The sequence below is a fragment of the Centropristis striata genome, chromosome 16 (assembly GCF_030273125.1).
Source record: "Centropristis striata isolate RG_2023a ecotype Rhode Island chromosome 16, C.striata_1.0, whole genome shotgun sequence".
NCBI classification, from domain to species: Eukaryota; Metazoa; Chordata; class Actinopteri; order Perciformes; family Serranidae; genus Centropristis; species Centropristis striata.
The window spans coordinates 7,892,708-7,908,991 of record NC_081532.1 but is presented as its reverse complement, the minus strand read 5'-3'; the positions used below and the strand labels follow the sequence as shown (position 1 = coordinate 7,908,991).

Below are 16,284 nucleotides of genomic sequence, written 5' to 3'. Positions count from 1 at the left end.
AATTTATATGAGATCCTTTTGTTTTTGATATGCGGTTTAGGAGTGGACACCACGGCTTATTTATGACCTAACTGATTGATGATCTGGTTGTCTTGCAATTTAAACAATTACACGATTTCCCAAATGGCTGCTGTCAACACTTTCTACTCCGTTTCAGTTAAAATTACTGAGAGTGTGATCATCTTTATTGAATAAGCTTCGTGGGAAACATTTTTATGTTTAGTGTGAGCACCTACGTTTCAGAAGAAGTCATGCGTTTTGTTTGTGCCGAAAAGTCAATTAATAGTGCAGTGTGAGTTAGCACAACCTGTAAGATGAATAGAAATATACAGTGTTTGCTCAGCTTAAGAGAGGAGCCACCCATCCTAGTTTTATAACGTGTTCTAGAAAAACCATCCTCATAGTCTTGAGTATAATAATGCTTCATTATTCATTCATTTCAATGTTCCACCAGCATTTCAGATAAACAGACAACATGTTGACAGTTGTGTTGTTGTTGTTTTTTCATTCCCAGGTGACCCAGGAGATTTGTGATCCAAGCAGAGTCTTCCGCCTCCTTGGATCTGACAGGTTGGTGCAGAGATATTTTCATCTTAAGCTGCGTCAGAGCAGATAAATGATCAAACGCATCGAGTGCATAAGCACGTACTGCAGAAATCTCAAAGGACTTCTGAAACACATCGGCTCATAAACAAACAGGATGACTAACAGGGTCTCAGCGTACTGCCTCACTGACCCACTTTATCTGCCTCTTCATACGTGCCACCAATGGTACAATTCATCAGCCCCATGACCTTTATAATGCCACTTGTGATTACGGCGGGCCTCCCTCAGGTCTTATTACCTGGAAACCAACAAACATCACGCTCACCTCCTGTGCTGTGAGCCCACAGCTCTGCTCCTGCTGCTTCTGGAACATCTTTCTGTCTTTACCTGCCTCTCCTCACTCTGCTTTCATCTTAACTCAAAATACTCGTCTTTCTTTGTTCTTCTCTGTTCTGTTCTGTTTTACTTTCTGATCACTCTAAAGGCCCACACACACCAAACCAGCATCAAAGAACGAGCAGTGTTGTAGGCCGATTGTTTTGCGCCACACATTGCTTTTGTCTGGGCCAGAAAGTAGCACTTGAACACACCACGAAAGCCAATTAGCATGTATGTTTTGCACCTGCTTGAGAGGAAATAACTCTCCATGCCAGCAGGTGGCTGCTGATATGATTAATCTAAAGATTGTTTTCTTGATTTCTTGAAAACTGTCAGTCCTCACATTTGAGAAACTGGGACCACAAAATATTTAGCAAGTTGCTTGAAAAATTACCCAAATAGTTGACGATTAATTTTCTGTCCATCATTTCTCAACTGAAGTCATGATGGTTGGTTTCAACAGGATGTGATTTAGCTCCCCACTTCACAAACATACAAATACTTCCAGTGAGCGTTCACAGTGAGGCTCCCAGCAGTTCAGTCAGTGAGGCTCCTGATGAAGCCGCCCTGCCTGTGGCACCGGAGCGAGGCCTCTCTCTGCCCAGCCCCCCATGTTTTATTCACCGCCGCCCGGGCACTGCCAGCCTGGTTTGAGTGTCTCTCCATGCCTCTGTAATTTCATCTGATGGAACGGACAGTATGGACTGTAGCTTCCCTGCTCAGCTGTCACCGCCACATGGCTTCTGAAGATGCACCCACTGACATGCTGCTCTGACTGTGACAGCTGCATCAGGGCGCTTTACGTGCCGCTTACCATGAACTGTCAGCACGCCGTCCTCCGAGAAGATCGATATCGTTAACATGATGCTTGTCATCAGTTGTTAATGCAGTTAAATTAGCAACATTGCATAATGTATTTACTAAAGATATGCTAAACATGCCAATGACCTCATCTAAAGAACCTTTTTCGTTGCCATTTTCTCAACATGAGAGACATTTGTTTTATTTAGCGGTCAAATTTTTAAAGGATCAGAACGAGAAAGCAAGTACAATTCACCGGACTCATTAATTTACATACAAAGTAAGGCTGATATAACTGAGCTAACTGACCTGGTAAAGAGGAAAAAAACATCTAAAAACATGTGGTATCGTTTGAAAATTGATACCTTATGATAAGCTGTTATATCTGCTCATATTTCGGTTTAATCCGTACAAACACCAAAGTGTGAAAAGTTGTGGTAAGTGTAGTTTAAAATTTCTAGTATGATTTTGTTACTTTTTGAACAGAGCAAGTCTAGCTGTTTCCCCGTTTCCAGTCTTTATGCTAAGCTAAGCTAACAGACTGTTGGCTCTAGTGGCGAATTTCCACCACACACAATGTAGGGATGGGTATCAGGATTTTATTGATATCGATACTGATACTGCTTATAGACATCCATGTTAATGATTACCTTATTGATATTGCTCTCTATAATTAAGTGCAAAAATAAAAACAAAGATTTGACAGTTATTTTTATTTTTACATTTTAGTCTGCCATTTCCATCAGTATTGCAGCTGCCAGGAGGCTGCACTACAGATGAAGGTATAGCAGGTGCAGATGTATAGAATTTGAAGTATTTTTCCCAACATGTTGAAGTATTTCTTATTTTACTTGTGATTTATAGGACTTGATGAAACTTAGAAAAACCCTTCAGCTTCATTGTTGTGTGGAGGATTTGAGTTCTAAAGTTGCCAGGTTGCCATTAAACTTTTTGTAACAACTTTGGTTTTACAGTACACCTGGTACGACGTCTGCAGTCATTTGATATTTCTGTGTTTTAACTGTGGCGTCTGTGTTTATTTTGCAGGGTGGTGGTTTTGCAGAGCCGACCCACCGACAACCCCACGGCCCTGAGCAACCTCTACATCTTAGCAGGTCATGAGAACAGTTACTGAGCCTCTCTCAGAGAAAAGTGGATAAGATGCCTCAAGTTTTGTTGGGAGAAATACTCCAGACGAGTGGAACTGTCTGGTTTGTCACAGTTATTGGGAGCTTTTGTTACTGATCACGGAACGGACAGGTCAGTAAAAGCAGAGGAGCCTCTTCAGTCTGGATTCATTCATAGCCTTACACCAGCAACACGTTCACTGTAGCTCCGCTCACCGGGAGGAAACGTCTGTTATGAGCAGAAAGTGGAGAAACGATAAAAATCTCAAATGAACATTGTTACTTAGAATATTTCTCACTTCTCTGTACTGTGGACTGAGTTACAAACAAGTTATATAGAGGTATTATTGACAAAAGTGCCATTAAAATTCACAAGAATTTGTGATTGTATTAGCAAAACGATGGGAGATTTATTGTGTTATTGTTTGTAACATGTCGCTCATAATCACTGCCCGTGGCAAATGTTTTACAAGCTCTGTAGTCAAACTAATAGCTCAGTTTAAACAGAAACCCACGAGCATTGTGGGTTATTTAAGCAATATTTATTAACCTCATGTTAAGTGATAGGGTATGTTTGATTTACAGACAGTGACAGCGCAGTCCTGCTGTGTGAGGATTAACTACCTAGTGAACAGTTCCTGCGCAGCTTTGGGTTATTTTTACTGCTATGTAATATAGTTGCATCTCTCCTGCTCTGCTGCATTTTTAGAAGTTGGATATAATGTACATTTTTTTTCTCTACCTTCCTCTTTTATAGACATTTTACTTCTCATTATTTGCACCATGTAAGCACTTTTGTACATTTTTTTTATTTAAAATAAAATGACAAAATGAGGGACAATGCTAGGTTTTGTTAACATCTTTGCATTCCCTTCGCAAAATGTTTAATGTATGCTGTTTTTTTGTAATAAAAAAGCTGTTGTTAACAAGAAAACACAAACGTTATGATGTTTTTTATTGTGAGATTGAATTGATGCAACAGAGCCGTGTTCCTCATCACTGATGATGAGTGTCTGATGGGAGGAACAGGGGAATAAGGGTGAGTATTAGTTTCCATTATTTCCCTGTTTAGTCTGCCATTCCAGTGACTTCATCAACCTGCACTAATTAGTCTCAGTGCGACAGAACAACATGTCAGGTTTAAATTTCACTGTTTGCAGTTTGTGATGTGGAAGACAGATGCAGATTTAATTGTTTTTGAACAACAAAAACACAAAACAGATCCTAGAATGATAACACTTTGTCACCGCCCACTTAAAGTGATTTCAGATTCAGGTTTTTGAAGGACATGGCTGAAGTCCACCTCAGAGAGTAGGCTGAGTGCTTTACCTGTGTGGGTGTTTTTGACTGCAGCAGGATGTCTTTTGACTGCTTCTGTTTGGCATTCTGACTGTCAGGTGTGAAATCTACAGAAACCTCACAGGAGACTTGCTTTCCTTTTTTCATTGAGGTGGAGTCAACTGTTCCTACGGGGACTGCAGTGGAAAAGAGGGAAATGTGTCAAGTTGGTCACAGTGAGAGGCAGGGAATGATACCAGAAGTCAGGTGAAGTTATTTACAAAATAAAATCAAACTACTGCATTGTTTGATTTAGTGATCATTATTCATCAGCTGAAAAAGATGATCACAAGGTTAGTGGAAAAACAAATTTACAGTTTTAATTGCTAACTAATTAAACAAATGTACAATACATCAGAACTTCCTGTCAGTAAAACTTTTGCAGCTGTACACCCAGTGGTGGAATAAATATTCAGATACGTTATTTAAGTAAAAGTACTAATATCACACTGTGAAATTACTCCAGTCCTTCATGCAAAACTACTTCAGTAAAAGTATCAGCATCAAAATGTACTTAAGGTATCAAAAGTAAAAGTACTCGTTATGTAGCAAGACCCACTTACACTTGTATTATTATTTTTAATGCACTCATGTAAGCAGCATTTTACTGTTGTCCAGGTAGGGCTCCTTTTATCTACATATTATACTTTTATGTGGTTTTATTTATTAACCTGTGACCCTTAAATGTAGTGTAGTACTGTAAATAATTAAAATTTGAAGCACTGTACTTGTACTTGAGTGTTTTATTTTAATTTTGTGCTACTTTATACTTCTACTCCATTACATTTTAGTGGCAAATATTGTACATTTTACTTTACTATAATTATTTGATAACTTTTGTTACTTTGCTGTTTGAAAGTAATGATGATGTAAGCAATAATATATAAATGATCATAAATCCTAAAATAATTATAATCCTACCAGAGTTAGGATAAGCAGATACGGATAATAAATAAGTGAATGTATGAATGAATGAATGAATGACTGAATGTTATATTCTGAAACAATACACTACATTTTGATGCTCATATTTTTGTACTTTTACTTAAATTAACATTTACAATTTTGAATGCAAGGCTTTTACTTGAAACATAGTATCTATGCACTATGATGTTCTAATTTAAGTTTGTTTTTTTTAAAACAAACAAAAAACCGGACTGCTCCTACCGTGTGTTTTATTTTGAAGGACACTACCGGATGTCCTGCTTTATTCTCAGACTTGACTCTTTAAAACCTGACGCTGCTCGTGTCTGCAGGGACAGTTGAGCTGTGATCGTGTTGGGAAGCAGCAGCAGCTCCTCTATCACTCTGAATTTCTCACTGAAGAACATTTTCACTCAAAGTAAGTTTTTGCATTTATAATTTCTTACGATCAGACTGAAATATTTCTTCTAGAAATATAAAAATGTGCCTACTTTAATGATCAGCTGGTTTCATGAAGCAACTTTGCTAATACTTTAGGATTTTAATGTAATGTCTATTCAGTATTTTCCCATCAGATGCAACCCTCTGGTGTCTGTTATATGCAGCTTTAGCTGTTTATTTCATATTTTTTTTGTTATTAATTTATTGAGCAAATAAGTGCAGCACTTTGATTTTACTCCCCAGGCTGATGTTCACTCTCTGTGTTATTTGTTTTCGCTCCATATCCCCTCAGGGGAAATGGCCTTATATACTTTGCATTGCAAATGTTTTGGTTACGTAATCTAACTGTTGGTGGACAGGTGTACTGTTGCCTCTCCGCAATTAAATCTGATCTTTTAGAGGCACTTTAACAGCTTTATTTTAGCATTTCTGACCCCCATAACCAAAGAGGTGAAGCATAATCAGAGGTTGTGATGCAGGTATTTTACACTTTTGATTTAATTTCACTTCTTTAATGTGCTTTTCAGTGTGTTTAGGTAATTATGCATGGCATGTTTTTGTGCCATCAGCTCTTTTTTCATAATTAATCGTGATAGTGATGCAGAGGTCGAACAATATTTCTGATTTTGTATCATGAAAAGCCACCAAAATAAACCAAGATCTATTTCAAGTTCAAGATGAACATTATTGCAACATCCAAACACTCATATGCCCCATTTCTGATCCAGTCTTTAACTGAGTCAATTATAGTAAAAAACACTCTTCTGCTCCTGCTGAGAATCTTTTCTGTGTCCCTTCTTGTCTTTTTTTTAGGCTGCAGAGAAGTACTGTACTGCCTCCTCAGACCCTCCTGGAAAAGTGTTTTAACCCTCAGCAGTCTGCAGCTCCGGCCTGAGGATGGAGAAGTACGAGAAGATTGGGAAGATCGGAGAGGGCTCTTACGGCGTCGTCTTCAAGTGCAGGAACAGAGACACGGGGCAGATCGTCGCCATCAAGAAGTTTGTGGAGTCAGAGGACGACCCAATCATCAAGAAGATTGCTCTGAGGGAGATCAGGATGCTCAAGGTGACCGCACACTTTTATCCTGAATACTTTCTGTTGCTTCTCACAAAAAGGACTTTGCATCCGTGTTTTTGTCATTTAATGGCAAAAATGTGATGCAGCTACACTGCAGGTTTACCAGACTGTGAAAGCCCAGGAAGGTTTAGTCTAAAATAAAAGGAAACACTAGTGACATGTCATGATTTTGACGTAAAAAGTCAAAATTATGAGAAAGAGTATAAAGTCAAATTTTGTCTTAAGTTAAATAAAAGACATAATTAATCAGTATGTGATTAAAAACTCAAGTATTTTGTTTATTAAATCAAAATTATGAGATGAACATTTTAAGATTATGACATAAAATGACAAGTTCTGCATTATTCTGGTTTATTAAGTCAAAATTAAGAGTGAGTCACATTTCCCTTTATTTATTTAAGGTTATAAGATGGAAAGTCAAACCTATCTTAACTTCAAGTCAAGAAGTTATAGAAGAGGTAATCAAAATACTGTGAACACTCGTCATCTTTTAATTTGACAGATAAAGAGCATTTTTTATTTTTTTATTTTTTTCTGGCCACCATACCAGTGTCTGATACTTCAAATTGTTGTGTAACAAACACGTCACCATTGTACTGTCTCACATTGTGTTTGTTTTAATGAAGAGGCTAACCTTTATCTTTTACCAATAAATACATGTATTCTAGTTCAATAAATACATGTATTCTAGTTCAATAAATACATTTATTGTAGTTCAATAATACATTTATTCTAGTTCAATAAATACATCTATTCTAGTTTAATAAATACATGTATTCTAGTTCCATAAATACATTTTTTCTAGTTCAATAATACATTTATTCTAGTGCAATAAATGCATTTATTCAAGTGCAATAATTACATTAATTCTGATGAAATAAATAGTCTTAGTTTAGTGCAAGAAATAGATTTATTCTAGTGCAATAAATACATTTTTTCTAGTACAATAAATACATTTATTCAAGTACAATATTTACATTAATTCTGTGCAGTAAATATTCTTATTTTGTGCAAAATGACATTGCATTTATTTACTTCACCCTTTATTCTTTATTATTTGTGAGCCTGTGCTGTCGGCTGTGGATGTTTGTTTGCTGAAGTTGTTTTTTTCCAATGTTTTCCTGTGTTTTTTTCTTGCACTGATCACGAGTATCTTTCCTTATCTCATTGTACATTGATACTAAAGGCTTTCTGTTTTTATTCACCACTATTTTATATTCTTCCTTCCAAATACAAAATAATGATGCACAGTCAAACAAAACCCTATAATTCAGTGCTTTACTTTTAAGTTTTATTTGACCTTTTTAAAGATGCAAATCCTGTTTTTAGTGTCTTCCTTCTCTGCTGAGCGGCCAGCAGGAGGGACAGCCTGCAGTTAATTCTGCAGACAGAGGGGAAGCGTTTTTGTAGCTGCTGCACAGAGAAAAGAGAAGCGTTCACAAGAGGTTTAGAGGGTTGTAAAAACCCTGCAGGGTCTGGACTGAATCAAGTCCTTAAATCAGAATGTGAAATTTATTTTAATAACAGGAAACTGAAGTTGAAAAGGCTTTGGCAGCGGGTTAGCATCACTCTTCCAGTTTGTCTAAGACAGTTAATCATCTCAATTAATAAATGTTCAGCCACTTATTTACTAGAGTAGTCGCCTGGCTGACATGTAAATAAACAAAATATCATCAACAGTTCTTACTTTCTTTCTTGAACAAAAATAACTAAAACATGAAGGTTTCTTTTCATTGTCATATACTGTATGTTTAAACCAAAAGGCTAAAACCCTGTTTGTTTTATGTTGCACAATAATTATCAAAGATGCACTGGTACAATTGCCAGTGGTTTAATTAGTCATGCAGTGGGTGGGAGTGTTAGCGGCCGGCTGGACGGCAGGAGCTCATAAATAGGATAGGATGGGAACAGGTTGTCCGGGGCAACAGCATGTTTATGACCATCTGTTAACAGTTTAGTCTGTTTGATAAGAGCAAACCACAGATGGTGCCGTTTCTCCAACCAGCGCTCTTTACTGCTTTACTAGTTTTATTCAAGTGTATTTGTGTGGCTGTTACTGTATTTCTCTCATAGTGTGCACCATTTAGAAACACCCCTGTGTGTGTTTGCTGAGACTTCTATGTTTTGTGTCCCTGCAGCAACTGAAACACGCCAACCTGGTGAATCTCATCGAGGTGTTTCGACGTAAGAGGAAGCTTCACCTGGTGTTCGAGTACTGCGACCACACGGTCCTCAACGAGCTGGACCGCCATCCCAGAGGGTGGGTGTCTCTCTAGAACTATTCACATCTTTTCCCTCAGTAAAAGTAGTACCTCAAGGTCTACTTCAAGACTTTTATTTGTCATTTGCTCAGGTACAAAAATGTTCAAAGGCATTGGAATTCTTGTGCGCATCTCTCAGTCAGTAAAACTAGAAAAAAACAGAAGGATAGTAATAAAAATAAACAATTGTATCCAGTAATAAAAATAGAAACATATCAAATCACACAGTAGTAAATATAAGTATAAAAGGTACAATCATATACAGTCATGGAAAAAATGATTAGACCCTTGTTTTCTTCATTTTCTTGTTCATTTTAATACCTGGTACAACTAAAGGTACATACATTAAAGGTGCAACAAAAATACCTCATAAGGGTTTAATTTAAGAGCTGATATCTAGCCATTTTCCATGGTTTTCTTGATTATGATTTTGTTATCATTATGTTTGTCCATACAAATGTACCTTTAGTTGTGCCAGGCATTAAAATGAACAAGAAATTGAAGAAAACAAGGGGGGTCTAATACTTTTTTCCATGACTGTATATAAAAAAGTGCAATTGAACTGAAGTTAAGGAGCATTTCTATTGGTGTTTAATCACCTGAAACTAATAATCTTTGTGTTTTTGTTGAGGTGTTTACACAAGACGAAAGTTAATTTTTCACACAGTGCGGTTTTATTATTAAGTATTAAGTATAATAAGTATATAAGTATTTGCTCTGGGCGACGCGGATGATGAGAATACACTGTTCCGTCCCAAATTAAGGTTTGGGAGTAACTATTGATGTTATATTAAAAAAAAACACAGGCAAGCTGAGTTAAAGAAAAATAGAATTTATTTATAGACGGCCAACACAAAACTACTATCCAACGGACATCGATAATAACCTAAAATATCTTCCAACTAGAACACAAACCAAAGTATAAGGACCAACTAGGTTTTCCTTCCCCAGCTTCCAGGCAGCACTCAAGGGTTTTCACCAAACAGCCAACACTTCCACAACCGGCACAATCACAATCAATATTTTACATATTCCGACTCGACCACCTGGCAGCATTAAGGTTGTCCTGCATAGCATAGCCCTGATGAAGCCAGACTCCATTAAAAAAACAAGCATTTTAAAAGTTGCTTGCTTTTCACCTTGCAGACAGACAGAACAAAGCATGAATTCAGACTTTTTACGCATCAGCATCATGATGCAGTTATTTTGGCATGCTTTTGATTCATTCATTGCAAATAAATCACAGCAAAATGTGTATATTTTGGATACATGCAGCTATAGGCGCAATGGTCACCCAGATGCAGTTCCTGGAGAACATGGTGAATTTCACTGAGCTGTTTGCACCACCGGATAATGTTATGAACCCAGACAGGACGATGTTTGCTTTTTGACATATCTGAGACATTTACAACAGAATCAAAGCAGCAATAGTGGTTAATATCACAGTGTCCTGCAAGGGTAATGTGAATAAACACAAATGTGGAGCTTCGTTCATACTCGTACAAGTAACGTGAGGCGAAAATTCCTTTTGCGTCTGCTGTGGACGCACCGTTAGCTTAGCACTTGTTTTCCTGGAAGTACTTTGCATTTTACAGACATTGCACAATGCAGAAAATATATTTTAGCAAAAACGTTGAAGTAGTAAACCAAATTACCAAAGTACCCCAATTGATTTTCTTTCAATCAGTTAATCGACAAATCATCAGCTGTAATTTTTTTGTATGCAAAAATCTGTTTCAAGTTTTCAAGTACATCACTACAGTACTACCAGAAATAACTTAGAATTGATTTTTATATCATGATATAGATTTGAACCACTCAGCCCTGTTTATAAAGCAGTAAAAGCTTGTATTAGTAATGCAATAAAATTAATGTATTTCTCTATTTAAGGACTTTTTTCTGAGCTTTATGAAATGAGCACACAGCTGGGTTTACTGTACCGACATAAACTGAGATAATGAGAGCATAAATCTGGCAAAGCGCTGTGTACTTTCTATTATCTCTACATTACATATACACCACACAGTACACGCTGCTTTGTCCGCCTCAGACGGGCACAACGCTCGTCTCCCGGGGACGCTGACCTGCTCGCTGTGGAATGTTTACAGTGATGCTCTCCCAGAATGCATTGCAGGCGGGGAGCCGTCGGGACTCTTTAGGCTCGGCCACATTTTATACGGAGTGTTTTCGCTGTCTGGTCTCCCCCTCTGGTCCTGGCCTGTAGCCTCCTGGACACAGAGGGTTCAAAAGAAGAGAAAACAAAGTGGGGAGAAGGGGCGGAGATTGTTATTAATTGCCAGTCACAAGGCTCGATTTAGCCATTCCCCCGGCAACACTGATAGATGACGGTCCCTGAACCAACAAAGCGGCAGTGTTCACCATCCAGACGGGCAGACATCTCTTCTCTGAGGGGAACAGACGTCTGAAAACACAGCTAGATACTAGAGAGGACGGCAGAGTTGTACATCCAAACTTCTTTTATTGGATTCATCTTTTCATGATTGATGTTGTCTCTCATGACTGAAATATCGTACCAATTATTGGTTGTATTAACGTGAAATTTAGTGGGACATTCATGATCCACAGAGGATGAACCTCAGTGGCTTGTGTTTTTCTTTTTTCTGGTATCAGCAGCAGCTCACCAGAGAATGGCAGATGTTGCACCGAGCCTTGTCTGGTGTTGGCTCAGTGAAATGGACTAATTGATCGGAGAATGCATGCACGTATCGGCCGATGCCGATACAAGTAAAAAAACGCAAATATTGGCCGATATATATCCGCTGGCCGATATATTGGTCTATCTCTATTGGACAGTATATAATATACTGTAATATCAAGACAATTATTGGCTGTATTGGCGTAAAATTTAGTGCGGACATTCATGATCCACAGAGGATGAACCTCAATGGCTTTGGTGATCTACTGATTATTCCTCTAGCATGAGCATGAGGTTGAAATATGTGGCTTTTAGTGAAAGTATTAGATGTATGGCCTTGAAATTTGCTACGTGCATTCATGTGTCCCCCAGGATGAACTGTTATAACTTGGTTATTACAAGCGTGACCAACGTGACTTTGCACATCAGTTTCCAACAGAATGCAAATGTATAAAAGTCATAAAAAAGGAATTAATTTGTGGAATAGTTTTGAAAGGGTAATACATATGTGTAATACACATTTAAAATAAGATGATTAAAAATTTAAAAACTCACCAGTGTGTAAATTAGTTTTTGTTTTGGACAGTATATAATATACTGAAATATCATACCAATTATTGGCTGTATTGACGTGAAATTTTAAATATTCAAAAATTCCATTTGTGGAATAGTTTTGAAAGGGAAATTAAAATGTATAATACATTATATAAAAAAAGATGATTGACATATGAACCTCAGGTATTATGGAAGAGGATTAGGGCCACACATGAAAAAAAAAGTGAGTTCTGACTTTAAACTCAGAATTCAGACTTTTTTCTTAAAAACTGAATTTCTGACTTTATTCTGACTTTAGTCAGAAATTCAGAGTCAGAACTCAAATTTTTTTTTATATGTGGCCCTAATCATCTTCCGTAAGTTATAGTCACTAGTGTGTAAATAGTGTGTTTTGGACTGAGTTAGGTACAAGTTAGGTATAATAAGCTAAGGCTATACTATATCAACACTATATCGCGATGTTAATGAAAGGAAAAGGTAATTTGTGTATCTGCCATCTGACTCAGATCCACTCTAAAGTTCTGGGTTCTTCCTTGTGCCATGCTGCACCTTTTCACCAAATTTCATGAAAATGGGGTTTGGAGTTTTTTTTCGTAATCCTGCTGACAACCAAGACCAAAAACCAAACCTCTTTGTAACAAGTAACTGCGACTTAAAACAAACTGAAATCTTAGTTTGATTTAAAAAGTCAAGATTACTCCTTTGACCAGGAATGGGCAACTGGAGGCCCGGGGGCCGCATACGGCCTGCACCCTCACTTGAAGTGGCCCTCTGTACAACTACATGCATTTGAGCATGAAGTCTTAAAAGTGCAGTGTAAAAATGCACAAAATTACTTCTGCAATTAATGTTGGTCTGCTGTTCTTGCACTGATCAAAAATAAATCACAGTAAGTGGTTATTTTTTATTTATTTCAAACCTTTTGTATTCCTATTTATACTGTTATACATGCATTTGAGCGTGAAATATGTTAAGTTACTGCACTGTAAACATATTTAAAATTGCAGTTTCATCATATCTGGTTAAGTGCACGGTCCTATATGTGGCCCTGTGGTAGTGTTGATGAAAAATTGTGGCCCCTCCAGCATTTAAGTTGCCCATCCCTGCCTTAGACACTTTTTTTTTTTTTTTTTTTTATATTATATATCGTTATTGTTGCCTATTTTTTAATTGGTTTTCTTATCCTATGTTATCCTATATTGTGATTGTTTTTGTAACTTTGGAGCAATCTGGAACCAGAATTTCCTTTGGGATTAATATCGTCTCGTCTCGTCTCATCCTATCTCATCTTATCTTATCTTATCCACAAACTGGACGATTTCTGGAGCTTTCAGACAGATTTTATGGCCTTCAATATCAATAGATGTCTGCTTAGTTGTTGAGAAGAATACTCAGAAGTTATTTAATGTAATATGTTTATTGAAATAATGTCCTCCTCGTCCCTCAGAGTCCCAGAGCACCTTGTGAGAAGTATCACCTGGCAGACACTTCAAGCTGTCAACTTCTGTCACAAACAGAATGTAAGTGATTTTTATTTAATCTCTCCTCTCCCCTGTCTCTTCATGTAGCCTCCAGTTTATGTTTCAGTTGTCAAAGCTTTCCTTCAGCTTGTTTTTGAATTCCCCCAGTCTCCTCCCTCACAGCTTTCTGCTTTATGGCTTTTTTTTTTTAACTAGAATTCCTTCCCCTTGGCTGACCAGCAGTTAATGTATCACTTAGACACAACAAATGCTGCAAGGGCCCCCGTTTAACTGCACTGTCCCTCTCTCCTGTTTCTCACACAGCCCTGTTTTATTCTCAGCATCTCACAACCACAAGCATCTGAGCTTTTAATGATGTGATTTCATTTAACCATTTATTTTCCTGCAGTGCATTCACCGAGACGTCAAGCCGGAAAACATTCTCATCACCAAACACCAGGTCATCAAACTGTGTGACTTTGGGTTCGCCCGGATCCTCAGTAAGTTTTTATCAGCAGCTGTTACATATTTGACGGTGCCACCTGGTGGACACTAACATGTTGCATCCAGTGGAGCTGGTTTTATGGTATTTTATGGCTTCAGTCATTGAATTCTGTGGGTTTTGGGTGTGTACAATGGTGGAATGTAACTAATGACATTTACTCAAGTACTGGAGTTAAGTACAGTTTTGAGGTACTTGAACTTTATTTGAGTATTTCCATTTTATGTAACTTTATACTTCTACTCAACTACAATTTCATTCAAATATTGTACTTTTTATTCCACCAAATTTAGCTGACAGCTTTAGTTACTTTTCAGGTCGAGATTTAGAATAAAAAACATGATACATTTGCAGTGATTCAACTTTTTTTTTTTAAATTAAAACTTAACAGTTTATTGAGTAGTTAAAATGAGCCCTACCTTTATTAAGTTAAATCACATCAATGTATCAATAATAATAATAATTATGTTTTTAGAATAACTTTACAACTAACAATCTGAGTGAGGTCATTCTGCATAACAAGTACTTTTATTTTTGATACTATAAGTACATTTTGATGCTGATACTTTTTACTTTTACCAAGGTAATTTTTGAATGCAGGGCTTTTACTTGTAGGAGAGTAATTTCAAAGTGTTATTAGTATGTATTAGTACTTGTACTTAAGTAAGGGACCTGAATACTTTTTCCACCACTGGGTGTGCAGCTGCAAAAGTTTTACTGACAGGAAGTTCTGATCTATTGATACAAACAATACTTAGTATTAATTAATTATATACAATAACCATTCTTTTAAAATCTGCACTTTTTTCTGTCACAAACTCAGAAATAGAGTCTTGTTTGGTCCGAAATGCCAGTAGTACACATTTGGTTAACTTTATGCAGATGAGCTGAGTATCAGAGTGAATTATTTAGGGATGCTCCTTACAGCCAATTAGCCTGACAATAAAATGGAAGTTTAAACTTTCTAGAAAAGTCGACTTGTCTAAAAGTAAGAAAAAAATACTCTTTCAAAACTGAGCACAATTTATTCTTTTTACTGTGCATTATGAATATTGCACATTATATTACAAAACATGCAACAACTCACTAAATAAAAGTTTACAAATAACAGGAGCATGGCTGATTATTATTAACATTAGTAGTTAACAGATGTTTGTTGTTTTTTTTAAAACATTTAACTGAGGAGACATGAGATATTCCAGTGCAGATTATTTTTCTCTTTTTGTCTCTGTTGTTGTTTTGTCTGTTACTCTACCTTTTTATTTATGCTACTGCCTGTCTTGGCCAGGCCACCCTCGAAAAAAGGGATTTTTTTTTTATGTCAGTAGAAGCCTGTTAAGTATGTATGATTGAAGTTTAAACAATATATAATGCAGACAGAGAATTATATTAAAAGTTTCTGAAAAATAACCGGAATGATGCAATGCTCACAGGAAGAAGGAATCATCTCAAAATGCATCCACATTGCTAATTTTTTTAACAAACTTCCTACAGTTAGTGTTAGTGTACAGTTAGTGCTATTTGGGTTAATTTTACAGTTTGTTAGTTGTTCTGTTGTGGATTGAATAAAGCATGAAATATCTATAAAATACGTCACTTGGTTAGTTTTCTCACTGATAGAAAGGTCGGATCCTTTGCCTCATGTCGTGTGTTTCTGTGTTCCAGCTGGTCCCTGTGACTACTACACCGACTACGTGGCGACTCGTTGGTACCGGGCCCCTGAGCTGCTGGTGGGAGACACTCAGTACGGCCCTCCGGTGGACGTCTGGGCCATCGGTTGTGTGTTCGCTGAGCTGCTGTCGGGGATCCCTCTGTGGCCCGGGAAGTCTGACATGGACCAGCTGTACCTGATCAGAAAGACTCTCGGTAATCAGTCAGCCTGCAGCCGTTCTGAAGGGAAACCTGCAAATAAAACAAACTGGACTGTGAGAAATATTCCAGTCTGCCTCACAGTGGTGGACTTTAAAAAATTACACATAAAAGGGACCTTTAATCTTATGATTGAGGATCATTAACATGGATATTTACTGTCTTTTACAGAATAAACAGAAAAAAGCACATTAAAATTAAACAAAATGAACGGGAAACAGAACATTTGTAGTTAAATTAAGTCAATGAAGTTTTAATTTCAAAGCATAAAATATTTAACTTTGCTTTACCTAGAAAAAATGGTAACAGATACATGCAAGGTGCAGTCAGCAACTCTAATCCAATACGC

General features: G+C 37.1%; 2 protein-coding genes across 3 annotated transcripts in view; both read left to right on the top strand.

Annotated features, from left to right (window-relative positions):
- Positions 1 to 3,773, top strand: part of map4k5 (mitogen-activated protein kinase kinase kinase kinase 5) — a 35,415-nt gene extending 31,642 nt beyond the window's left edge. For both annotated transcript variants that reach the window (XM_059352961.1, XM_059352963.1), the window contains 2 exons: positions 515 to 570; positions 2,773 to 3,773. In XM_059352961.1, coding sequence (XP_059208944.1) covers positions 515 to 570; positions 2,773 to 2,860 — 144 coding nt within the window. In that variant the 3' untranslated portion in view covers positions 2,861 to 3,773. The remainder of the gene's footprint in view (positions 1 to 514; positions 571 to 2,772) is intronic.
- A 1,632-nt stretch (positions 3,774 to 5,405) lies between these two features.
- cdkl1 (cyclin dependent kinase like 1 (CDC2 related kinase)) overlaps positions 5,406 to 16,284 on the top strand; it is a 14,468-nt gene continuing 3,589 nt past the window's right edge. Inside the window, exons 1-6 of the mRNA XM_059352985.1 lie at positions 5,406 to 5,532; positions 6,369 to 6,620; positions 8,771 to 8,892; positions 13,552 to 13,624; positions 13,974 to 14,064; positions 15,732 to 15,932. Of these exons, the coding sequence (XP_059208968.1) occupies positions 6,453 to 6,620; positions 8,771 to 8,892; positions 13,552 to 13,624; positions 13,974 to 14,064; positions 15,732 to 15,932 (655 nt within the window). The 5' untranslated portion in view covers positions 5,406 to 5,532; positions 6,369 to 6,452. The remainder of the gene's footprint in view (positions 5,533 to 6,368; positions 6,621 to 8,770; positions 8,893 to 13,551; positions 13,625 to 13,973; positions 14,065 to 15,731; positions 15,933 to 16,284) is intronic.